At 39.5% G+C, this 25,827-nt stretch overlaps 1 protein-coding gene across 1 annotated transcript in view; it reads right to left on the reverse strand.

Moving 5' to 3' along the window:
- The window catches only part of LRRK2 (leucine rich repeat kinase 2), a 71,362-nt gene extending 46,148 nt beyond the window's left edge, over positions 1 to 25,214 (reverse strand). The window contains 12 exon segments of the mRNA XM_035549273.2: positions 694 to 823; positions 3,652 to 3,758; positions 4,528 to 4,607; positions 5,165 to 5,289; positions 6,431 to 6,550; positions 9,445 to 9,576; positions 13,139 to 13,273; positions 14,953 to 15,087; positions 16,862 to 16,950; positions 20,301 to 20,407; positions 24,647 to 24,732; positions 24,838 to 25,214. Coding sequence (XP_035405166.1) covers positions 694 to 823; positions 3,652 to 3,758; positions 4,528 to 4,607; positions 5,165 to 5,289; positions 6,431 to 6,550; positions 9,445 to 9,576; positions 13,139 to 13,273; positions 14,953 to 15,087; positions 16,862 to 16,950; positions 20,301 to 20,407; positions 24,647 to 24,732; positions 24,838 to 24,994 — 1,403 coding nt within the window. The 5' untranslated portion in view covers positions 24,995 to 25,214.
- Positions 25,215 to 25,827: the final 613 nt, after the last annotated feature.

The following is a 25,827-nucleotide window of genomic DNA, read 5'->3' on the forward strand; positions in this document are numbered from 1 at the left end:
TTCATGAATGCAGAGTATGTAATTAATTCAATTTGAGACTACTGAGAGGTAATTTTCAGTTCAGTCCAGAACACTGGTACACAGAGAGTATAGTATTTCACTCAGGGTGAACGGTGGATTCATATATTTCTCTTTGATTCTAGTGCAGACATGTGAGAAGATAGATCTTCCCTAATTTGCCATAAAATATTGATGAGTTGCCAGATACTTGCAGAATAATCAGAAAATATCAAACATGCTAGTTTCTAATCTTGAAGAAAAAAAACACCTACAATTAGGTAGAAATGGTAGTAGCCAAAGGCCACTAATTTACTTCTAAGGCCACTTTCTTATTTTATAATACATTTTATTCCTGTGAACGTGTTTATGGAATTTTTGGGGTTTTCTTTCTGAGTCACAAGTTTGTTTTCCACCCATGTCCTAGATCATTTGCAAAAGCCATTACAAAAGAAATGTTAACACTTTTTTTTTTATATAATTAGAGTTAATATTGTGGTAAAATTCTTAGCTCTCAATGGAAATCAGTGTGGCTAACAGGAGGGGCTAGATGTGATTCAGTGTCTTGAATAGAGCTGTCAGATTACTCAATTTTAACATAAGTGAAACAGTCAGTAGTTTAAATGCAATCAATTACAGCACTGAATCTCACAAACCTTCACTTTGGGAGTGGTCACATATTTCTAAGTGTATTACCTTCCTTTGAAAACATGATTCAGAATTCTGCAGGCGCTTTCAGCCACTTCGGGAGAATGTGGATGTTTCCTCATTATATCCAAAACATTCATGTGTATTCCTTTAGACAACAGTGTCCTCCTAATATTTCCTACAAGACAAAACAGCAAACATCCCATAAGCAAATCTCTTTCTCCCTATATATAGAGTTCTCAAAAACCAACAGAACTAACTTTTTTCTCATTTTGACTTTTTTTCCTCAAAATCATATGTTATAGCATTGTAAATTAAAACAGGAAATGATTCAAGCTGAAGCTGACTTTATTTCCATATCTTAATCAAAAGCACTAAAATTCCTGAAGTGCCTAATAAGTTTAAATACATCTGTATTTTTACTAGCACCGTTAACTTAAGGGAAGGAGAATATATCACTTTACTTTTATTTTTGAAAAATGTTTATTTTTAAACATTCTTTTCTCTGAATTGCACTCTGTGATTCAGTAGGAAAGTAAGAATTTACTTTTCAAAAAACCTTCTAAGTTCCAAAATAAGACTTCAAAAATAAAATATTAACCCAATCTAATTACTTTGTTCACACATTTTTGAGAATTCAAATACCCAAGCACAGGTTGTAGCTATAATACAACTGTAGCCAATACAGCTCAGAATGCTATACAAATATTCTACATTATCATGGTAACTACCACCAATTCTTGGCATTCCCAGTTCAGTACACCCATTTCAAATGACGAATTGAAGCAACATTATGTTGTGCCACAGGGTCTTACTAAGCTTCTTTATGTCTATCATTTATGTTGTAAGCATTTTCATTCAGGGGAAAAGAAGGAATTTAAAAAAAGACAAAATGAAAATTGGCTTTGGATTTCCAGTGGGAATCAGAGGCCCACTTTTAAGTAACACATTATGAAAGTACCTGATATAATATATGATAACACTATGCATATATTTATGAGATCTATTTCTCCATATACATACATATTTATCTCATAAATAAAAACTCTTCATTGTTACATTTTATGTACTTGGATGGCTCAGTAACCTAGTGATAAAACAAAGCTTTCTCACCTAGAGAATGGTAATTAACTGTTAGTCCTCATCTTCCTATCAAGCCAGTGGTTTTCAACGAGCAGTCTACAAACCACTTAAGATCCAGAAACATTTCAAAGGATTCTGGGAAAAGTATCTGACAAAAGAAGGCCAAAGTAGGCTTAAATACTCTAGCCAGAGGTCCACACTGCCACTGAAAAATGTTGAAGGGGTCCGCAAATTGAAAAATGTTAGGAAACCAGTTAGGGGACACAATCAGGACTAAAGCAATCTTGAAAATTGATACGCACAATGCGCACAAACTTTCTACATAAGATTTGATTCACTGAAGTCAACATGGCTGCTCAAATGCCCTGTATTATTAAGAAAATATTATTTGTCAGGCTGTAATCCTTACTCATGTGAGTTTTGACAAATTCTGGTCTTAATGAAATTCAAATGTGACAAACATTTAAACAAGCATACAGAGAGCACAGACCCATGTCTCCTGCTCCAAAAAAACAGCAATCACAACACATAAACTGGCAAAGATCTCTTTTCTTTGGACATGAATTCTTCAATACTAGGATCATAGAATGGCTTGGGTTGAAAGGGACCTTAAAGATCATCTAGTTCCTACCCTCCTGCCGTAGGCAGGGATGCCACCCACCAGACCAGGTTGCCCAAAGCCCCATCCAGCCTGGCCTTAAACACTTCCAGGGATGGGGCATCCACAGCTTCTCTGGGCAACCTGTGCCAGGGCCTCACCACCCTCAGAGTGAAGAATTTCTCCCAAATGTCTAGTCTAAATCTATCTTCTTTAAGACCATTCTTCATTGTCCTATGGTTATCTACCGAAGTAAAGAGTTCCTCTCCATCCTTTTTATAAGACCCCTTTAAGAAGTGAAATGCCACAATAAGGTCTCCCTGGAGCTTTCTCTTCTCCAGGCTGAACATCCCCAGCTTTCAGTTTTTCTTCACAGGAGAGGTGCTACAGCCCTCTGATCATCTTCATGGCCTTCCTCTGGACACACTGTAACAGCCCCACATCCTTCTTGTGCTGTGGGCCCCAGACCTGAACACAGGGCTCCAGGTGGGGCCTCACAAGGGCAGAGCAGAGGGGCACGATGCCCTCCCTCCCCTGCTGGCCACCCCTCTGTCGGTGCAGCCCAGGACGCAGTTGGCCTTCCGGGCTGCAGGCACGCACTGCTGGCTCGTGTCGAGCTTTTTGTCCACCAGAGCCCCCAAGTCCTTCTCTGCAGAGCTGCTCTCAGTGAGTTCTTCTCCCAGTCTGTGCTCCTGTCTGGGATTGCCCTGGCCCAGGTGCAGCACCTTGCACTTGGACTTGAACCTCATTAGGTTCACGTGGGCCCACTTCTCCAGCCTGTCCAGGCCCTTTCGGATGGCATCTCTTCCTTCTGGTGTATCGACTGCACCACTCAGCTTGGTGTCATCTGCAAACTTGCTGAGGGTGCACTCGACCCCATCATCTATGTCATTGAGGAAGATATTGGAAAGCACTGGTCCACAGACAGACCCCTGAGGGACACCACTCATCACCGGTCTCCACCTGGACATAAAGCCATTGACCACCATTCTCTGGGTGCAGCCATCAAGTCAATTCCTTATCCACCAGATGGTCCACCCTTAAGTCCATATCTTTCCAATTTAGAGATCAGGAAGTCGTGTGGGACCATGTCAGAAGCCTTAGAGAAGTCCAAGTAGATGACATCGGTCGGTCTAGCTACTAGCTAACAATACCTTTTTCAAAGCAAGGAATAAACCTCCTATTGAACACAACTGTACAATATTCTAATCACAGGGAATACAGTATCCATACTCTAGCACACTTTGTAGGTTCTTTAATATTAATATTTAATATTATAGCAATGACTGCAGAATTAGAAAGCAAAGACAGTTAAATTCCCTTACCATTTTGCTGTGACAAAACTGCCAAGGCACTAGCAGCTGCCTGAAACACTTCTTTTGAAGAGGAGTGCATCAGCATGGACAGCATCACTGCTCTGTCTATTGGGAACCTTTCACAGAGAGAAACAAATCACTGCACATGGACCACATTACAGCAGTTACTTCATAACTATCGTTCAGTTTCCTAAAAACACACTAAGTGACATAGTTAATTTTTTAGATGACTTAACTTGGCTTCTAATATTTCACTACAGCAACATCTTTGCATACTACATGTGTAAGCCAACTTTGAATCTTACACAATTCACTTGGAGTCATGACTTCCAAGTGATCTGAGGTGCAGAAGTGAGTAAAAAAAACAGGCTTACCAAAATTTGAATGATTAAAATTTTAAACAACCCTGAGAAAGAGTTTAAGGGAAATTCTGTGTCTTATTCGTGCCTAGATTCTCCCTGACGGCCAGTGCTCCCTCTGCTATGCTCTTTCATCTGACTTGTGGGAAAATGTGTGCTGCTTTTCCATACTTCCTACCTACTTAATCTTAATCTCCTCTATTTTCCCTACTCTTACATTCTTTAAATCTCCCTATACTTGTTGCAACTGAAGATGAAATTCCTTGTGAACTGTACAAATTCGCTCTATTAGACTGTGTCCTTACTCTTTATTAAAACACTAGCAATTTGGTCTGTGTGGAGTTTAGAATGCTTTTCAAGAAAGAAACTTTCTATGTTGATTGTCATGCATTTCATCATGTATTAGAAAACAAGAAAGAAAAATAAAAATAGCAGAAACATGAGACCCCAAATGGCATAATAGTAGGCCACTCTTTTTTTTTTTTTTTTCATTTCCAAAAACACAGTTCAAGGTATTAACACTGACTGGTTATCTCCATCTCCAATCTTTTCATGAAGGTTGTGTTGATACAGAAACAGATTTTTCAAAGCCCAGCATGCAGCCTCCTAAATACAAAACAAGAGGAGACAAAAGGATTAAAGAAATAAACCTTCAGAATAGCAAAATAAAAAAAACAGAAAATGAAGTCTGAGAATTGTTCTGTCCATGATAAAGGTACTAGTTGCTTTATGTAGAAATACAACAAAGTATGGACTGTCACATTTTTATATCTGAGATAGAACTCAGTTACAAGCATGTGCCACGTTCTCATTATCTGATTTTCATTTTGATACCTACATTAGGCCAACATTAATTCTTCAGCTGATGAGCCTGTGTTTTGCTGCTGTATACAAAGCAGCTGAGTAGACAACAAGCTTTTGGGTGGAAGAAGTTCCAGGCAATAAGTCTCAACTATCTAACCACATTTGATCCAAAGGAGTAACTGAAACTGGTTGGGGTGAACAAAGGTAAGGATGGAATGAAAGGGAATTTTTTTCTAAGGCTAATACAGTCCCGCAGACCTAGTTTGTCTGACGATACATGGGAGAAAATTACGTTGCTAAATGTTTTATTTAATGTGTAATGCTGTCTTTCTACACCCCCATCATACAGAAATTCTCACCAGTACATCTGTGTTTTTTCGGTGTAGTTCTAATGCTCTGTAGCATGCTTCCAACCAGCATAATTTTTCTTCCTCCTCCTCTTCTTTTCTTTCCTCTAAGTCTCGGTTTAAGAATATTGTTTCAGCTTGAAATACAAAATATTTACAATCAATTCTTATTGCAAAGACAAAACACTTGTCTTAACTTTCCTGTAGTCACGGAGGTGCTCACATTGCCTGTGTAGGAAAGTCAGCTGGAGGATTAGTCTTTTCTGGGAAGGGAGAAGTCTTTTGACATAAGCTCTGTGACAGAATTGAGACATGTCTTCAAGGTTATAAAAGGAATAAAAAAACCCTTTGCTACGTAGTACTTTAGTATAGCCATTTATATAGATAGTTACAGATCAGTCAATGGTCAGGTTCTGAAAAGACCAGCACACACTTGTTCTGTTATGCATTTACATACAGAACGCCACACACACAAAATATAACTGTGGTTCATTTGCACGTAACCACTTATCGCTGAGTCATCTTCACTCTGAAGATATGCCGTTTAAAAATATAAATTGCAATTGCTGAGAGAAACAGTAGGTCCCAGAAAGCACAATGAAATGTAAAATAAATCATTTCATACCTGTGTTTTTCAGCATTTAAGAAAAAAAGGTATCAACACCAACCATACTATCTGAAGTTTACTGGAATGTATGCTGATTACTAACAGTTGCTGTTTTGAGGACTGTTACACAGCCTTTCTACTGACATTTGTACTACTCAAAGACTAACAGAATCTGATCTTTAGCTTTCTGCCACTAGGTAACTAATTTCTGTCTAAAAATAACAACTGGAGCGTACTCAAGGAAAAGGTTAAATCTTTTATTTGATTTCAGAACTCAGGCACAAGCATTAACTTGGTGTTGCAATCAACTGACAGTACATAATGAGTAGCACATGAAATATGGCATCAAATACATGTTGCTGTCTCCAGACATTTTATATTAATCAGGGATTATCCAATATTTGCCTATGAACAAACAGGTTGCTTTGTTAAGATCTATCAGCATAACATCCCAGCTCTGAATATCTGGGAATATGGTATGAACACAGGAATGTCATACTAAACCATAAACGTGCAGGAAATCTAGCTCTATCAAAGCTACCTTACTTGAGGCTTCCACATTAAAAAAGAAGCAGAATTAAGAATAATTACAGGAAATCACCAGTATGAAAACATTCACTTGTTTATTTCATAAGTAATTTATTTAGGTGTTTAAGAATGAATTTACTTACTGAGAAGAGCTAAACAGCTGAGACCTGCAGCCTGTAACTTCGCATTTTTAGAATACGCTGTCACAGCCTTCACAATGACTTCTGGAACCTTATGTAACACGAGGATATTGAAAAAATTTCCTGGAAATAGATTAAGACATTAAATGAATGTAAACACACATCTATAGCTTTATACACATTTAGCATAGATTTCTCAGCAGCACATAATGCACAAACTTTGTTTGTAGCAAACATTAGATTTGTTATTAGGGGGTATTTTATGGTATATATATATATTTTATGGGGTATATTATAATGGTATTTTATTTGTGGAAAGAAGAGACAAGGATAAAAAACAACCAGGATCTAGGTTCTTTTCTTTATTTTTAATACGAAGACTGAGGTTTAATGCAACATGACATCCACAGCATCAGCAAAATAAGATACCATCTATATCTCATTTGCAGACTTCCTGCCAGGAAACCAAAGCAGTCCTGGTCTTGAATTCTTGCAATGATTTGATTTATCCTGCCAAGCAAGCGTTTAAAACCTGTTTTGCCCTCTGGTTTTGTCCTCCTCGTTAAATAGATCAAAGTCAGCCTTATAAATACAGAATACATACATTTTGGAACAGTAGAAAGAACTAGCTTTTGATGATTAATGTATTTAAAGGACAGCTTTTATCAAAGGCTATACATTACATATAATTGAATATAAGGTTGAATATAAGGAATTCTGCAAATGAAAGCAAGCAAAAGAAGATAACTTCCCCATTTGTTGTGCAAACAAGTATCATACATACAATAATATGGCTATGCTCACTTTGTAAAATATAGTCTGATAGATACGGTTTCTATTTTGATATTTAATTTTGTTTAATTCTCAATTACTAAAAATGAGAATCATACTAACCACATGAAAGGTGAAATTCAAATCTGTATCAATGTTTCTCAAGCGCTTCAGATAAGGTACAAAATTAAGAATTATATGATTTTGGGGCATGAAAAATAAAATTACAAGCAGAAGAAAAGCTAACTTAATTTCTTTACCTCAGTTCTGGTCCTGAGTCCTATAGGTGCTGGCTACCTGCAATGTCTGGGTTGCTCACTGGGAAATAAGTACCTCTCCTAGTGTTTTATGATTCAGCCCTACTAGTCCAAGTCAACAGAACTCTAAAGAACAGACTTTAAGGCAAGTCCTTTCCAGATCCCTCATTCTAAAACTTTGGCCTTACCACCCACACAAGTGCAAACGGAAACAGCATTTTTCTTCTTACTCTGTACTAGCGTGGTCATGTTGTAGCAGTGTTGCTGTTTCTTGCTGTATTCTACTGAAAATGACATGTTTGTGTAAATATGTTACTTATTTCACAGAAAGTCAGAAATGTAGGCTATGTGACTAATAATTATGCTGGACTTGTGGCTGCTTAAACAGATATCAGTCAGTTAAAATTCTGATGATATTCTCGTCTTGAATAGTCATTACCAGATTAGCAAGAACACATGACAGTGATTTTGGAAGCTAATAGATATTGACTTTACAATTTCACTACCAAATAACTTGGGTTTAGGAAAAAAGTGTCCAGCAGAATAATTTGGGAAGCCATACTGGCTATAAGGAAGTCTTCCAGACTATTTCCAGTCTCATATGGAAGGACAGGAAGGACAACCTAGCAATTTCACACCTGTTTTACCTAACTTTCTGGTGCTGTGGGCACCCCTACCCAATCTCCTCCCAAAGTGTCTGCATATTAAGATGAAAGGCATCTGTGGAGCTGAAAAAAGAATTAATAGATCTCATGTCTGTTTAACTGTCACTCTTACTTGTTGGTCAGTAAACACAAATCACAAATGCATGTTCTGAGGCCATGAAGTCAGGCTGGTTGCACATAGGACAGGATCAAGGCATGCCAACAGAGTTGCTGTGTCCCCTCAAGTGCTTGGTTACCATGCAGTTGGCCTTGCAGAGGAAACTGTTCAAGCTTAACATCACCTCTTGTCAAATAACTGCAAATACCACCTCAGAGGCCACATTTTCTTTAAATATTTGGCTTTTTGAAGGGGAACTGGAAGTTGCACTCCGTTGCGCTCAGGGTTGATCTGTATTCTCTACGGTATCTGCATGAAGGAGCGGAAGCAGATGGTGACAGGATGAGACTGATTTGATTAAGAGGAGTCATGCAATAGCACCAGCATCTGCAGCAGCTTCAGGCCACCACCTGCAAGAACTGGGAAGTCTAACTCATGAGAAAGACCTTGGCGGACTGAAGAAAAACCTGCCATGTAGTGTGGGCTCTTCCAGATGCTCTACTCAGTCTTTTCACACAACAGGGGAGAAAATGTATTTATTTTCAGTTGAACATGCTATTACTGCAACTACTCAGATCATCTTATCATATTGGCAAGAGATAGCACAGAGCTGGGAAGAGGCACAACAAAATCCTTGTTGACATTGCCATTATTTGGCTTGATGTGGTGTTAGCCTGTGTCAGCCCAGACAATGGAACTTTTTTTTTTTTTTTTCCAGCAAACTGGTTCTTTCACTGCTTCAGGCTGGGGGCCCCAGGGCTGGCACCATACCTGAGCAGGAATGTAGCACAGGCCTTTGGGTAGATGCATTGCAAGGAGGAACAACACCGTCTTGGAGAACATGTCCCACGTAATTCAGTAGCACCAACGGTATCTCACACAACCAGAACTACCACTTTGCAGAAGAAATTTAGAAGGAATTTTCTTCCATTCTTTAATAACATTACAAAGAATGGTATATCTATCAATATACTCTTTTTTTCTCACTGTTTCACTCTAGGTTTTTATGACTGTTTCTGTCCTTGTTACTAGCCTTTATCACAAAAGGATTCCATACTGGTTGTTGCCAGTGTTGCCACCAGACCTTCACATCAATAGAAAAATTGAGCTACACACTACCGTGAGGATTCACTGGAACAGTAGCTCTCTAGTTGGCCTAACATTTCATGTCAGTTCCTCCAGTTCTTACACAGAGTAAGCTGACTAACACCAGCTTTGTGAACTTACCCAATGTAAGCTTATGCAACAAACAGCAACACGCTTCCTGAACTGTTTCACTACTGGGGAATCTTTTCATGGTTTCCACTATAACATTGTAGCAGCGAACATTTCCAGACATCAGCACTTCAACATTGCTGGCTAAAGAGGGAAACAGAAACAAAAATTACTTAAGATTAAAAAAAAAAAAAAAGAAGCATGGTAATTGGGTTCTAATATTAAGGACTACCAACACTTGGTAATAATTTATAATAATTAAAGTAATGAAATTCAAATTAAAAAAATAATTAAATTCAGAGTCAATATTAACATTTGTGAATTTATTCCATTCCATATCATGACATGTAACAGGAACCTCCTTACAAACTATTCTTACTTTTTTTTTATTGAACACATTATTTTATAAATATTAATTCAATCTTATAAGTGGTGTTTATAACACAACTGAGATAAGCTAAGCAGTTTACAGTATTTGAGAAATATTCCCAGAGGCATACAGCTAAGAAACAACTTAGATTTTTTTTCTTTCTAAGAAATGTCATTTTTCCATGTTTCTCATGTTTTCCTTCTTTTTTAGGGTGCAAGTTAGCAAGTTTGGTTTAAACTAGTTCTACTGTATGACTATTATGTATTGAGGGTATAGACAGGTTCACCTAATGATCCTGAAATATTTCACAGAATCACAGAATGGCTGAGGTTGGAAGGGACCTTGGAGGTCATCTTGAACAACCTCCCCTGCACAAGCAGGGTCACCCTGGGCCAGCTGTCCAGAACCACGACCAGGTGGCTTCTGAGTATTTCCAAGGATGGCGAGTCCACAGCCTCTCCGGGCAACCTGTGCCAGGGCTCGGTCACCTTCACCCTATTCACTGTTTATTATGCAGGTCAGATACTGAAACCAGCAGGCATTCACATTAGTCAGTAAAAAGACAGAATGCATCCTTTCCTATTGAAGTCAGTCCCTGACTGACAGACATCCTTTCCTACTGAAGATCCCACACCCAGTAATTTAAACCAAAATAGCATCACGGCAGTTAAAAACACAGTACATGAAAGCATCTTTACAGTATGTGTCTATCCAGGGTATGATATAGAACCCCCAAAATCTTGGACAAAATCTTGGTTCCAGTGAATGAAAGTCCTGTCACTGCCTCCAAGAGGTTCAGCACTACTCTACTGAGGTCTATAAACTTTCTTAATATTCTTTTCAACAGCTTGGCTCTCCTGTATACAAAGATATTAAGTTGAAAAAGCAAGCTCTGAGTGGGAAGCATTTCTGAATCATTCTGTTTGTTCGTGTAGGAAGGTACTTTTCACAATGCTTTAAGATGACAGTGATTTATTAATGTCACTCACCACTGAAAACACCTTTCATTGTAAAGGTTTGCACACTTCACAGGTGATAATTATCAACATATTAAAATATTCAGACAATTCTAAAATTGTTGATTACAGAGAGAGCGCAATCAAGTGTATATTTAAATCCTGCAAGAACGAAGCAGTGGTATGGAATGGCTCTCATCTAATATTTACCACTAGAACTTGGACATCCAGCTTCTCACAGTAACTGAGGAAGAGATGTGAGCACTCTATAATTCATGGAATAACAGGTACTTCTCTCAGGGTGAGGTGAAATTGCCTCTGGAGGTGCCTGTTTCTCCCCATTAAATATAGGAGAAGCCTGGATAGCTGCCTATGACTAACACTGAGATGGCAAACAGCATGTGATACATCACTTCCCCGTGGACTTTGAAGGACAGTTGTCAGCAAAGCATTTTCTCATTCACTCAAGACTACTGAAATTTGAACGAGTTCTTGTCCTGTTGTCCTGCATTGGGATAAACTGCCAGCCCTCAATTTCTCATGACATATGAGCCAGAGCAAAGTCTACGTAAGTTTAGTGTAAGAAGGCATACTGAGGTACAAATCCTTGATGTATTTAGACTTTAGGATATGGGGAGACTACTCAAACTATGCTCAAACTATCTTTGTCTCCCTATTTTCAATACTTCATATCAGAAAGTGCAAACTCCAAAAACAACGCCTACTGTAGAGCAAGTCTTTGTCATGGCTTCCTCTTGGAACTGTTACACATTCTCTAATTACTTTTTTTAAAGAGCACTTAAGGCTCTCTGAAGTGCACTCTCTTCTTTAGAAAAAAAAAAAGCACTTAGCACTCTCTGCTTTAAAATGGAAATAACTTCTAGGCTATGGTAAAACTTCTATGGTAAAAACTTCTAGGCTATGGTAAAATTATTTCTGTCTCAAGGAATGCTTAATTTTTAAAGACAAACTGGAACAGCAAGAAGCTTGTGAAAGGGAAATTAAATAGTTTGGAGAATGATGAAATTTGGAAAACTGCAGTCTAGTTCCTGTTTTGTAGCACACCCTGGGCCAGCACGTTTCCTATACAAATGGACAGGATGTATGAGGAAACACTTCTGCAAGAATACAACCATTGTTCAGCCTGGAGAAGAGGAGACTCAGGGGCGACCTTATCGCTCTCTACAGGTACCTTAAAGGAGGCTGTAGCGAGGTGGGGGTTGGTCTATTCTCCCACATGCCTGGTGACAGGACGAGGGGGAACGGGCTAAAGTTGCACCAGGGGAGGTTTAGGTTGGATATTAGGAGGAACTTCTTTACTGAAAGGGTTGTTAGGCGTTGGAATAGGCTGCCCAGGGAAGTGGTTGAGTCACCATCCCTGGAGGTCTTTAAAAGACGTTTAGATTTAGAGCTTAATGATACGGTTTAGTGGAGGCCTTGTTAGTGTTAGGTCAGAGGTTGGACTCGGTGATCTTGGAGGTCTCTTCCAACCTGGATGATTCTGTGATTCTGTGATCTTGCGGAAGAGACAAAGAGCTCGATGCCTGCTGAAATTGCCAACGGTAAGGTGCAACAGCTGCCTCTGTGTCAACAGCATCGTGCACCAAGTCAATAAAGGGACACATATCATCAGGGACTTTTCTTGGGACCTGATTTTGCCCATAATAGGGACTGCTGGGATGAGAGAACAAGACACAATGAGATTTTCTTCCGTCCTATTGCACAACATCTGAGGACACCATGAGTCTCCAAAATGTGCCCAATACTACCTGTGCTCTTCATTGCAGCCACCACTGACTGGTCAGAGAGGGGTGCTTGAGCCCTAACACCTTGTCTTAGCTCTGGCCATTGGATTTGCATGGGAAATTTTCCCCTTGTGGAACAGCCTCTGCCAACAATGTTCTTAACCTGCTACCCAAACTCACTGAATATTCATTTAGTCAATAAATATATCTTATTATTCAAACTTTAAAAAAAGGCAGAGCAAGGACTTGAACTTTGACCTCTGCAGCCATGATAAGCATCTTAGTTAACACTTACTCTGAGCAGAAGAAAGACTCTTTACCTACTTTATGAGAGATTCCAGCCTTGTAAGTATGACTGAATAGGAAAATTTCCCATAAAAAATTACAAGTCAGTATTTTCCACAGAAAACAGAAAAGTGATTTGTTTAGCAGCTCCCAACCAATTCTCATTTCAAAACTGTTCCCTCTGTCAAAATGTGTCACTATTTTTGCAGCACTACCAACTGTTTTTCCCCGGAGAGACTCTGAAGTTTTATTTGCTTTCACAGTCACTGAAAGATTACCATGCACTCAGGTGAGCTGACGCAAGCTGTGGGAGGTGAAGAATTGAAAATGACTTCCAACAGTACACTTACATGGTCCAGCTAAGGAATGTAATGAGTAAAGTGCAGGAAGAATCACCTCTTCTTTCTCTGGACACTCTTTAAATACTTCCAGTATGATCATATGATCTTTGCTTTCAACAAATTCGGTCAGCTGCTCTTCTGGAACTAAATTAAAAAGAAAGAGAGAGACAGTAAGTTTTGAGGAAGTAATTCATATCCTGATACAATACGAGAAAATACAGTTGTTTTAATGAAGTTTCCTTATATTTATTTTGTATATTCCACAGAAAGTAAGGTAGTCTCCTCCATAGAGATCATATTCTACAGTTACAACTCCTTATACCAAAAACTGAGCTACTTTACAAAGACCTTGTTCTAGCCCACATTTTCTGTAAATGAGTTCTGACTTTTAAGTGCCTTCCTGTGAATGAGTATTTTTTTTAAAAAAAAAAAAGTCTTTTAGCCTTTTTCACAGAACGAACTTCAGGTATTCCTCACCAAGACGGCATATAAGTGAAGGAAAAGCTAAGAACACAGTGAAAACAATTTGATGGAATGCATTTCACATACTCCTTTATTTTATTTTACTTCTCAACTTTTTTGATAATGGAGTTCTTTCCATAAAGACTACAGCCATGCTTTAATAATATCCTACCTTCACTGTAATAATCGCTTAAGGTTTTTCAATCACTGTCCCCCATCATTTGTGCTGACATCACTGCAGTTGTGCAGTGAACCAGATAAAGGAACTAATCCAGCTTGAGCACAAATCCCACACTTTAATTTTTTTAAGCAGAATCATTTTCTGAATTTGGTTCATGATAAGAGTACAAACATTCACATTACAGTAGCTGAGACGGTTTCTCAAAGGCAAGAAAAAAATATCCAGGGACAGCCTAGGAACTTATTACGCTGCTGTCAAGAAGAAGGTCTGTAGGTCTGTACCCGAAACATCTGTGAATCTGTAAAAATCAGGCCCTTCTTATAAAAGGCATACACAGAAAATGCAAGAAGCTGAGACACTTGTGGAGACTGAAGAGAAAATATGGCAGGACAAAAGTATTTAGGGAGAGTGGAAAAGGGAAAAGAAAGCAGAAAATAGTTCCAAGGCACATGTGTGGGAGGAAGACTTAGAAAAGAAGCAATATAAAATGGTGCCAGGAAGAACAAATCTGAGGAACTGGAGACTGTCTTTGAAGCAAAGGAGTATAGTGGACTTACTAGGAGTACTAGAATTTCTCAATAGTTATTCTGAAGCAAGAAACTCAATGCAAAGAAAAACTGTCACAATAACAGGATTTTTGGCCATTACACACACAGAGTTCCTGAAAATGTTGCAGAAATTTAATACATGGTGACATCATCCCTCAAAAGAAACACAGGAATATTGTAGAGACACATACTTAGCCTTTCAGTATTGTCAGGATCAAAAGCTGAATCATATACTTTTTCTGAAGTGCAAACATTTTGCTTGATTTTAGACTTGCTCACAACTTCCTGGCAACCCTAAAATTTACCAGTCTTTCAAGAAGCAGCTTTGGTTATTGAGAATTAAAATCAAGTATCACTACTCTTTGTCCCAGTGTTACTGACTAACTTTGAATCCCATCTTTCCAGTTAACTCTAGTCAGACATGTAGTGACATTTTCCACATTAATTTATCTGATTCAGAAAATTTATGATACAGCCTGGAAAACCTGTTTTGTGCTAACAGGTTTGAAGAACAGATATAATACACAAAACAAAATTTGGAATGCAAGAATTCATTTTTTTCAGTTAAATAAATACCTGCAGTCCCCTCCCAATCTACATGTTTTTCTAACTAGCCCACAAGATATAGATACCTTTTTCAAAAAGCTTGTATAATGCTTTACATCCATGTTGCTGGATCTCTTCATTTTTAGGGAAGGTGTGCATGGCATTAAATATCAAAGAAAACACATCCACCTCTTCCTCCAGGAGCAGGAAAGCAACTACATCTAAAAAGCAGAAGAGATTACATGTGCTGAGGTGTTCTCAACATGTTAATTGGAGCACTGTACTTAACCATTAAAATCCCAAAGTCTTTGATACTGTCCTTAAAATTTACTCTGGTGGCTCACATCCAGGCTTTTATATAACTTGTGAGGCAGTTATCTCTTAAGGTAATATTTTACAACACAACTGAGATGTTCTAAAACATTACTGGCAATAAGATAGTTTCCTCTCTCCACTCCTGCTCCCACATTGCACTGGCTTTGGTACTTGTCTGACTTCTCAGAGACAGCTCATCTCACTAAACTAGTGGAAAATTAATCAGTCCAAAAAACTGCACTTTTTGCAAGCTGAAGAATTTCACTAAGAAACTAAATTTGTGGGGAAAAAAAAAGGATAGGACTACACTGCAAAAAGAAAGCACATAGGGAGTTGAAATCTACCTTTCAGCTATGGTGAACCATGAAATTGATCCATCTGTGTCATGAAATGCTATTCTCATTCTGTTGGCCATTCTTTCAGCCTGGATAATTACTACCTGAAAATGAACTAAAAAGCCAACATCACTGTTGCTCTTACAATAATAATAATAATAATAATAATGATAATAATCTGAAAAAAGTTGCTGTCTCTATAGCACGTATAAGCAAATATATATTCATGACAATTTTTCAAGCTTACATCAGTAACAACCAAATTCATAGTTCCTGATCCAGTGTTTCAGCCGCAGCTGTTTCTTTTCTTTTAAAGAGGGGATCTTTCTGTATTGCTGCCACTCTGCATCCACAGTGGCCTACCACCTCCAGCTGTAGTGCAATTCCAGTTTTTGGACATACAGACATATAGAATACCAAGAGATTTTTCTGACAAGGTACAATTTCAAATACTTTTCTGAAGTAAGATAGTCGAAACGAGACTTTAAGTCTCTCTCTATAATTAAAAGGGAGAAGAAAGCAGATTCAAGAGGTAATTGATCTTACCATAAAATAGACAAATAAATAGCATAACCATTTCCTTAAAGTTCCTGTTTCACTCTACTGCCTATAGCAGGAAGTTGGACAGCCAGATCAGCTTTAACTACCTAAAGTCTAAGCCTTATTTTGTAAGCAAGGTTGATTACAAGGCCTTCCAAAGTCAGTGGAAACTTTCCTATTTCAACAATTTTAGTACTAGTATTATATGCTACCTTGAACCATGCTAGCAGATATCTCCCTTACAGTCTCTCTTTAATTTCAACAAAAGATCAAGAAAAATGTTCTCAGTTCCTGATAAGATCAAGTCTCTGGAGAGCAGATCAAAAGAAATATATCAGAGACAATTCACTCTTTTCAAATATATAAACTAGTACTAAAGGAAGCAAGTCAGAATGTGACCAATTTTATACTTTGCTAAGAAAAAGTTCTTACTTAACTTAACTATATACAACCAGTATTTGTGCCTATGCTGATAACAAGTTGACAAAACTATTTGGCTATGTTGTTCATAGTCTTGCAATTTGGAGACTCCTTTCTACCTGGATAAAAACAGTACTGTTATTACTTTGTATACAAGTACAAATGTTCTATGGTCTGAATTTTTGGGTAGACCTGTCTGGTGCCAGGAGCTGGACTCAATGATCCTTATGGGTCCCTTCCAACTCAGGATATTCTATGATTCTATGATTCTAAATGACTTTACAGAATAAAAGAGACAAATCAGGTCCAAAACGTATGGTCATGCACTTTATATCACAATTCTTTGTTTTAAAGGCTCAAAGTAGGAAAGCAAAACAGACAATACCTGACATGAGGAGCAGATTTAATGTTTTCAGTCCTATTACTGAGAGATTTACATTTCCTTTGTGAACTGTGAGCATTTTAAGGATCAGCCTAAAAAATTAAAAGATGGAAAAAAAGAGTTAGGGCTAAGTAAATACTAACAGAAGTATTTTTTTTTTCAAACATTACTTAAAAAAACAATACAAAGCAGCTACAGAAATTAGCAAAAGCTTTCTAAAGCCATTTTTGTCCTTTCTCAATTCATTTTTCAAACTTTTCTTTCAGCTTATGTTTTTTTCAAGTTAGCAATTAAATTACTTGGTTACTCTAACAATTTTTACATTTCATGAAAGTAATGATGTGTAATTTACCAATTAAAATTTTAACTAATTTTATATGCATATATTAATTCTACAGGAGGCAAGTCTTACATCCAGGATGGAATTATTCTACAGAAAGCAGGGCTGGGGGGTGCAGCAGACTGCAGATGGTAAGGCAGTGTTCTGCTTGTTGCAAGAGTGATGTTACAGTGAATGATCAAGTGCCTGCTGGAAGAGACAAAGCAGTTTCCCAGCTAAAGAACTTGAACAGCATCTTGAAGGACTCTATCCTATCTAAGGTTCCACCAGGTAGCACTTATGGGATGCTGGACAAATCACTAAAAAGAAGCGTTTCGTAGACTGGCAATTGTATACTCTCTGCTTTCTAGGTGGCCTGACTTAAGACCCAGGGATATTAACCTCTGAAATGTTGCAAGCAGAGTCAAACAAAGTTGAATTCTTAAACATAAGGACAGCCAGACAATGCTAAGTGCTCTGAAAAATCCAGTGAATGTACCAAACTGTGTGCCCAAAAATCTGTTGGTACTTTTAACATGATTTTCTAAGACAGTGACCTAAAATCTATAATACCTTCTCATTAAAGAAATTTTTTAAATCTCTAGACAATACTGATGAGCACTAAGAAAAACTGAGAAGAAATTAATAGGCTAATTTTCAGATAAGGTATCAATAACGTACAGTAAATAAGGCAGTGGGCCCCATATTGAATGATGATGATGGCAGAAAATAAATGAGCATTGATTTTGTACTTAATGAAGCATATCCTAAAATGGGGGAAAACCAAGACCGTGTAATTAAAAACTAAATAAAAATAGAGAGGCTCAGAAAAAAATATCAAGAAACTTTCATTGTTGATACTCATAACTTTGGAGAGTTTGACTCTGCAATCTTAATGATCTTCAAATGAGAGTGTCTTTGTACAGATATCTAAACAAAATGGATCGTGCAGTAGCTGGCAATGTTAACAGACATTCCTGACCTGTCTAGAAAAACAAAAACAGCACTGAAAGCTTCACCCAAATTTCATTCCCAAGATACAGCAATGATGTTGTGTGCCTTGCTAAGGTCTAACTTTATAAACTAGGATAAATGTATTTATTATTATTATTTATTTCTTATTATTTTAAACTGAGAATAGATACCTCCCTGAAATTTCTGTATGCACACTTTGAACCAGTAAGTCTACAGACAAGGACAGGCACTGGCATTTCAGTCCCCAGGCAAATTCTTGGCCCAGCACACAGCCCAGATGTATGGACTAAGTGGTAGGGTGATGAATCAAAGAAAACAGGGAGCCACCCTAACCAAGCTGGTAGAGTAGCTAAACAGACACCCTTAAATGCACTTCTTTAACGTCCTGATTAAAATGTTTTAGTCTTAAGCCTTCCTAATGCACTTTATTGTGTGGTTGCAGGTGTGTGCGCACATGCATACACGTGTAGAAACTGTACCTGGGATGCAGATTCCTTCACCTGTTTGCTCCATGAGCAGCTGTGGACAACAGGCTGGGAGGGAATGCAGCCAGAACAGCCCACCTGGACTGACCAAAGAGATATTCCATACCATGTAATGTCACGCTCAGCAATAAAACTGGGGAGAACTTTGCCAGGGCTGCTGTTGCTTGGGGACTGGCTGAGTATCGTTTGGCTAGTTGTAAACGAGAGCTTTTGCATCCCTTGCTTTGTTTTGCTGATTTTTTTTCTTTTACTTATGAAACTGTCTTTATCTCACACAGAGTATTTCTCACTTCTGCCCCTCCAATACTCTCCCCTATCCGACTGGTGTGGAGCGAGTGAGCAACTGTGTGGTGCTTAACCCACGAGAGACGTGGGTGGTTAACCCACAACGGGAAACTATGGGAAATATCAGCCCAAATGGAGTAATTTCCTGGGACCTAAGAATAAGCATCAGTCAATTAACAAGCCTTAAAGCTGCCAAAGAAATCTTAACTACCTAGTACAGCTTCAGCTCAGTCATTCCTTGCTCATGAAAAGCAACCAAAATCACAAACATACTGCATCTTCATGCAAGTCATCTCATAATAGCAACCTTTCTAAGGAAGGGCATGGTGAAGACTATAAAAGCAGATTTACTAGTAGAGCTATTCAGCTGCAGCTCCTTGCTGTCATTATCAGTCCTGAATGAGGCAATCTGTCCAAGCGAGAGAAGATCCAACCAAGTCCTTCTCTCTTATTCATATTATACTTACATCTGCAGCTAGCATTTGTGCTACGGAACAGCTTTGGAGTTAACCTCTGCTGGTCTTTGTCCATCTAACCAAAGCCATGCAGAAGCCATTAATTTAGGCTCCCTCAACGGTCAGCATAGAGAGATGGGCATACTCAAATCAAACTACACTTAGTTCCAGGCTTACTTACTAAAAAGATGGGAAGAACCACCTTCTGATGGTAATTGTGTCCACTGACTGCACAGGTAGTTGAGGTGTCTACTTTAAATATTTAATTTTTAGACAACTAAAAAATACCCCTTCTCTTGATCTGTACCACTTTAGGCTTGTGGATGTAATGCATCATAAAGAACACACATACGCAAAACCTGCCAGGTAATGTTGCATATGTCTATTAAAAGAAAACATCTTCCTAACCACAGAATCCCAGAATTACTGAGATTGGCAGGGACCTTTGAAGTTCTCTTAATTCAGTTTCCCTGCTCAAAGAAGGGAAGTCTATTATAGCTGATTGTTCAGGGTCAGGTCCAGTCAGGTTCTGAATATCTCCGAGGCTGGAGACTTCACAACCTCTCTGGGCAACCTGTTCCAGTGTTTGATCAACCTCGAAATAATTTTAAAAAAATCATTTGATTTTTTTAAAATCTTTAAGTGGAATTTCCTGTATTTCAATTTGTGCCCAATGTTTCCTGTCCTGTCACTGCGCGCCACTGAGAAGAGCCTGGCTCAGTTTTCTTTACTCTCCTCATCAGGTATTTATGCGTACAGCTAACGTCCCTGCTTGTGTGAGCTTTTTATTCTGGAAACTGAAGAAACCCACAGAAGATCTTTAACCATGTAGAAGCTGATGTAATAACTTTATATAAATACATTATATTGCATAAATATGCTGCCATGATATCCAGAAGACTCTTTGCATACAACATACTTACTGGTGAACACCCAGGACTTCCCAGTCCTTCCCAACATCCTTAGGAGCTATGTTCTGTAGAGTACTTGGACAAATTTCTATCAATTTACAAAGAAGTGACCAACCCATCTGTAAAATAGAAAAAAAATCAGAACAGATGCTCTATTTGGAACTTAAATGTTGTCTTCTAATATTCATGGCATTCAGAAGATGGATGTTCTCAACAGTTATCTAGCTAAATAAGGGATAATTACACAAGACAAGGGACATAAAAAGTTAAGAGATGGAACTAAAACACGCCAATGATTATCATTTCTTGTAGCAATGTATCACCTACAATGTGCTCCAGCACTGCTTGAGGCTAGAGGGACACACTTACGGTTAAAAGAGATGCTGACAGTGAAAAAAAAAAGATGAGATCAATAGTATGCTATCATGGGCCACAGAAGACCACTGCACTATTACAGCTAGTCCAACTTCACTGAAGCATTGCTGCCTCCATAAGAATTTGCTATTTAATTGCAAATGAGAAGGAGAAAGGATAGTTTTTAAAGGTGGATATGTTAAAGGTGTAAATGTTCTAAATGGGGTGAGATACCTAAATGATACTACATATTTCATATTCTTGCCATCGATCCTCAGTTTCTGCGTGCTTGCAAAACACAAAAAGGGCAGTGAAAGTCTTGAGAACACAAGGAATGGAAAACAAACTGAAAACAATATATTTATTCTAATAACTACCTGCTCTATCCTATGCAAGTGCCTTGACTTTCAGGTATCTGTAAATAATACCAAAAATGAAAAATGTCCATACTGGAGAAATCTGTTCCCCCATGTTCCCTGGAACAATGTTCTTTATTATTATGAGAGCTTGCTGGGCGTATCGGCCTGCAGGCTGATAAAATTGAATGTGCTTTAGTGTGAATGATAGCAGTGAGCAAAAAAATGTAGAAAGAATTAACCGATGAAAAGAAAACCTCGCTGTACTGAAAGAGAGGAAGTAAACTGAGAAATGTCAAAAATTCAAGACAAAGTAGATTTAAAAAAAAATTAAAGCATAAAACTCTCCCTGGCCATATAAATAAAAAAAGAACAAAAGGAGGAGGAAGTAGGCCTGTGTGCTGTAGGAATAGGGTCAAGACAGAAGATAACCTAGGTGTGGCTCAAAAACTACATGCATAATGAGATCCCATTTCAGCAAAGAGTTATGCAAAGCAAAGGGGTCAACAAAGGACATCCACCACCAACAGGAATGTAAACAGCTGCTTCGAAGGAGCTTCACTGCAAAGTTCATAGAAATTGCATGATCTCTAACCCTGCAGTGTGAAAGACGAGAGACATGAATGAAATTGGAAGTCGGGTAGTGCAGAGCCACCCAAACAAACGTAGACTAGAAAGCAGGCAGCTTGCACAACAGCTTTGGCAAGTCTATGAAAAAGGTGATGGAAATCCCCGGGAACTGGAATTCTGCTTTTATATTTCACAGGTCACAGGCACCACGTTCACGCTATCCGCAGTAGCTTTGCGTTTGTTGCAGTTTAGATTTCCAGAGTCAAATGTTTTAAGCCAATTATACCCTTAATGTCTGCAGACTGAGCTCGCCCAGAAGACAATTTCCTTGCCTAGACAGCGAGCTGACTTCCTCTACTTGAGAGTGCAAACCAACTACTATGGACATTCAGGAAGATTAGTCTGGACTGTGGGATCAACTCCTGATCAAGCATAATTTCAAAGAACAGTCTTAGTGACTACCAAATCCCCCAAAGATGGGGTTATGCATTACCTCATTTTCCATGTTCAAGCAACAAATTTCAAATCTGCACAGCAAAGACATTGTAGAGGTGACCATTAATTCAAACACTGTTTATTGCTACAAAAAAGATTTTAAAGTGGCACTTCCTGCCATGCTAATTGTAAAACTTAGAACCCGATGAAAATTAGCTTAATGTTTTTAGAAAAGTCACTTTTGTACTGTCTCTGATGAAATTTATATTTCTATTAAAGATTCTATTTGGATTGTTGTGACTCCAAGCACTGACAAACATTTATAAGGACTGTGGAGCCAGAAAAGACCAAAGCAGACATCTGACCTGCTGATAATGCAGCCTATTTTACAATATCAAAATCACAGCCTTGGATAACAAAGAGCTTATTATCCTTTCAATAATTACGTAAGAAAGTAAGGGTCTTTTAAATAACAGAGATACTAAAGGCTACAGGGAAAGGAAAAAAAATGCAGTAAACAAAGATGTTCTTGTAAACACTTTAACATGTCCTGACACACAGGGACAGTTGGCGGCAGCACTGAAACCCTGTTATTTTTGTCAGCCCCTTTTCATTTCTGGCATGCAATGAATTTATATTACATTAGCTCACACCTTCTGCATGAGACAAAGCTCTACTGACTGCTCCTTTCTGAATTGTAAACAAGTTCTGATCTATTGTTTCTAACCTGCTCTAATCGTTGTCAGCCAGCAACTGAAAAAAACCACCATGGTATCATATTTACTTAAAAGATGTCTATTTTACTTTTAAGGCACTACTGACTTTGCAGCTCAGTATCTTCCTACTTATAAAGAAGTTTGCAAGACTTATGCCTGTAGTCCGACTTGCACTGGTACTCGCAATATTGATCTATTAAGCTAATTTACTCTGTGCAAGAATAGGACAGAAAAGGAAATCCTCACTTCAGATATGGCTCCTACCATGTTTTTTCTCTTATATGGGTCAGTTTTATTACAATGCCAAAAGCCAAGGAGGCAACTGGTTGGTTAATCAATTTATTCAATGAGAATTCTTTAGTAGTACAGAGGGACTACAGCGAAGTCAGGACTACGTCACTTCACTGCTGCCAGGGAGAACTGTGTATTCACAAAGGCTGTAAATCAACTGCTGTGGATGAAGCAAGGAAGCCAGAGCTCTACTAACACACTGTGGATGTTGGTAAATATCATAACAAAACGTGAAGGACGAGCTGCCTATGGCACTTTGGGAGGAACTGGATTAGAGCTTTGCACTGGCTTTGAATTTGACACTTGAATACAATGTAGTAATGCAAAGGAAATCCAAAACTTCTAAACTGAAGCACTGTATGACTGCAAATGTAGGCAGAGAGAAGATTAAAATTGATTTTAAAATTCTATATTAAATCAAAGAGAAGATTTTTAACTTTACTAAAATAAAAATTAAACGATCATGGTCCTCTTACACACTTCTTAGAGTCCTGTGCAATCACTTCAGATCTGCTTCTGGTTGTGGTTGGATTTCATATTTTTTACTTCCAAGACTAAATTTCTGGGCATTGGTTTTGTAAATTGTTACATACGTCATATACTTTATTCTGAAAAAAAATACTGATTTATCCTTCTGTATTTCTTAATGAACAATCCTTTTGTATTACTTAATGACAATTCAATAGTAAAATAACTTGAAAGTTCAGACTGTACAAGTTACTTAGTCTTCAAAGGAAACTTTCATGTTTTAATCTGAATCTTATGCTTGTGATCTCTAGCTTAAGATCTAGTAGATTAAAAAAAATCTTAAAAAACATTATTATTTATGTGACATCATTTATGTTTTGCCTTCTAGTGAATCCAAAAAAAAAAAAAGATGCCTAAAAGCTTGTAACTATACAAAATTGCTTAATAAAGAAAGCAAGCGAGTGGCACGCGAACTTGGACTTCATAAACATCCTTTGAGCATAACGTAGTCAGAAACTTAATCTATGCCTGCCAGGAAGGAGCTCTTTCATATGACAAGCCTGGCAGCTGTACCATAAGCACAGCACCAAGTTGTGCAAGCGCCACACCTCATTGAAGTGGGCCGGTGTTGTCACAGGAGCAGCCAGGCAGAACCTTAAATTGCAGAAGCTCCTCCAAGTTACAACACTGTTTTCCCCTAAAAAGTGGCCTCGTACAACTCTCACAGGATGGGGAGATGTATGTATGAAGACATCTTAAATCATCCTGCTCCTAAAGTTTGCCTAAGCGAGGCAGGATTTTATGTTGATATGTTGGAGCTATATTAAACGTCAGGATTTAATGTTGATATGTCGGAACTATATCAAATGGCAGGATTTCATGTCGATACGTCAGAACTATATTAAACAGCATTACTTGTAACTCAGAAGCGTGGGGTGTGCTGCATCCACGCCGCTTCGTTTACGCTCATCAGTCCACTTTCTTTTGCCGTTTAGAGCTGCTGTTTGCATCTGCAGAAACCTGGGACTCCCAACCCTAACCCCTCTCCTGTCCTTTTGCTGAGGAGCAGCGTTTTCCTTCACACAGCCCCCTGGAAGGGCAGGGGGTAGCTTCGGAGCGGGCCGGCCCCAGGCCAGAGCCTGGCCTGGGGGAGCTCGGGGCCGCTTACCTGCTGCACGCCCGCTGCCCCCGCGTACATGTCCACCACCAGCAGCACGGGAACGTGGATGTTTTTGCCGCTGAAGAGCCGTGGAGCTGGAGGGGAACACAGAAAGGCCGCGTTAGGACGTGTGGGGCAGCCCAGGATGGACAGGGCCGGGCAGGGCTGGGCTGGGCTGGACAGGGCGGCCCTCGCCTTACCGCTCTGCCGGGCCGCCAGCTCCAGTAGGTCGCTCAGGGTCTGCACCAGCGTCTCCAACCGCTTCCTCTCCTGGACGTTTTGGAGCCGGACCACCAGCTTCCTTAGGGCTTGTTCCTCCCTCGCCGCCTCCTCCTCCGCAGGGCCGGCGCTGGCCATGGCCGCCCCGCTGCCCTCCGCGGCGGCCGCCTCGCCTCTTCTCGCCTCGCCTCACCCCATCCGCCGCGGGGACGAGGAGCGGACGACGCGTGCCCGTCCCGCAGCCGCTGACAGCGCCGCCCGGCCCCTTCGAGCCGCCCTCCCCGCCGCCGCTGCCTCCCGCCCCGGGACGCGGTCGCGGCCGGGCGTGGAACCCCCTCCCTCAGGCCCCCCAGCCGCCGCCATTAGGGGGCGCCCGCGGCACTCGCGCACGGTTCGCTGGCGGCTCGCCCGCTTGCGGAGATTGACAGCGCGGATATCCAATAGGATGGCAGATCTGCAGCGCGGGGTCCGCCCACTAGTGTGCCTATGTTATAAATAGGGCTTGGAGCGTGCCCTCATGCCTCAGGTGAGGGTGGTGGGGAGCAAACTGTGTGGTTTGTGTTGTTGTTCCTCAGAAAAGGGGCGCAAATGTAGCTAATGTGTGCGGCTCCCTGGGCAGGCAGCAGGTCCTGAGGCCTCCTTGCATAATGTAGTGTCCTTTTTCCTGCTGTGGTGGGCCAGGGAGGGTGGAGAAGGAGCTATGTCCTCTCCTGAGGTTTGGGGCAGCTGAGGTGAAGCTGAAGGATCACCAGCTTTGGGGTCACCAGCTTTGGGTTAACATAGCCAAAGGAAGACCCTTGCTTCATGTTCATGAGTGTTTTGGCCTCACGGACTCCGTTAGGTCTGTGGGTTTGCTTAAAACAAACCTTTGTTGTACTTGGAAGTCAAATTTCACTCCAAGCTGTGCAATGAGAGTTTGCAGTTCTGAGATAAGAAAGTTCTCCTGCCCTGCATGTGCATTGCTTCACTTG

Source organism: Cygnus atratus, chromosome 1, assembly GCF_013377495.2.
Source record: "Cygnus atratus isolate AKBS03 ecotype Queensland, Australia chromosome 1, CAtr_DNAZoo_HiC_assembly, whole genome shotgun sequence".
In the NCBI taxonomy this organism is placed as follows: domain Eukaryota; kingdom Metazoa; phylum Chordata; class Aves; order Anseriformes; family Anatidae; genus Cygnus; species Cygnus atratus.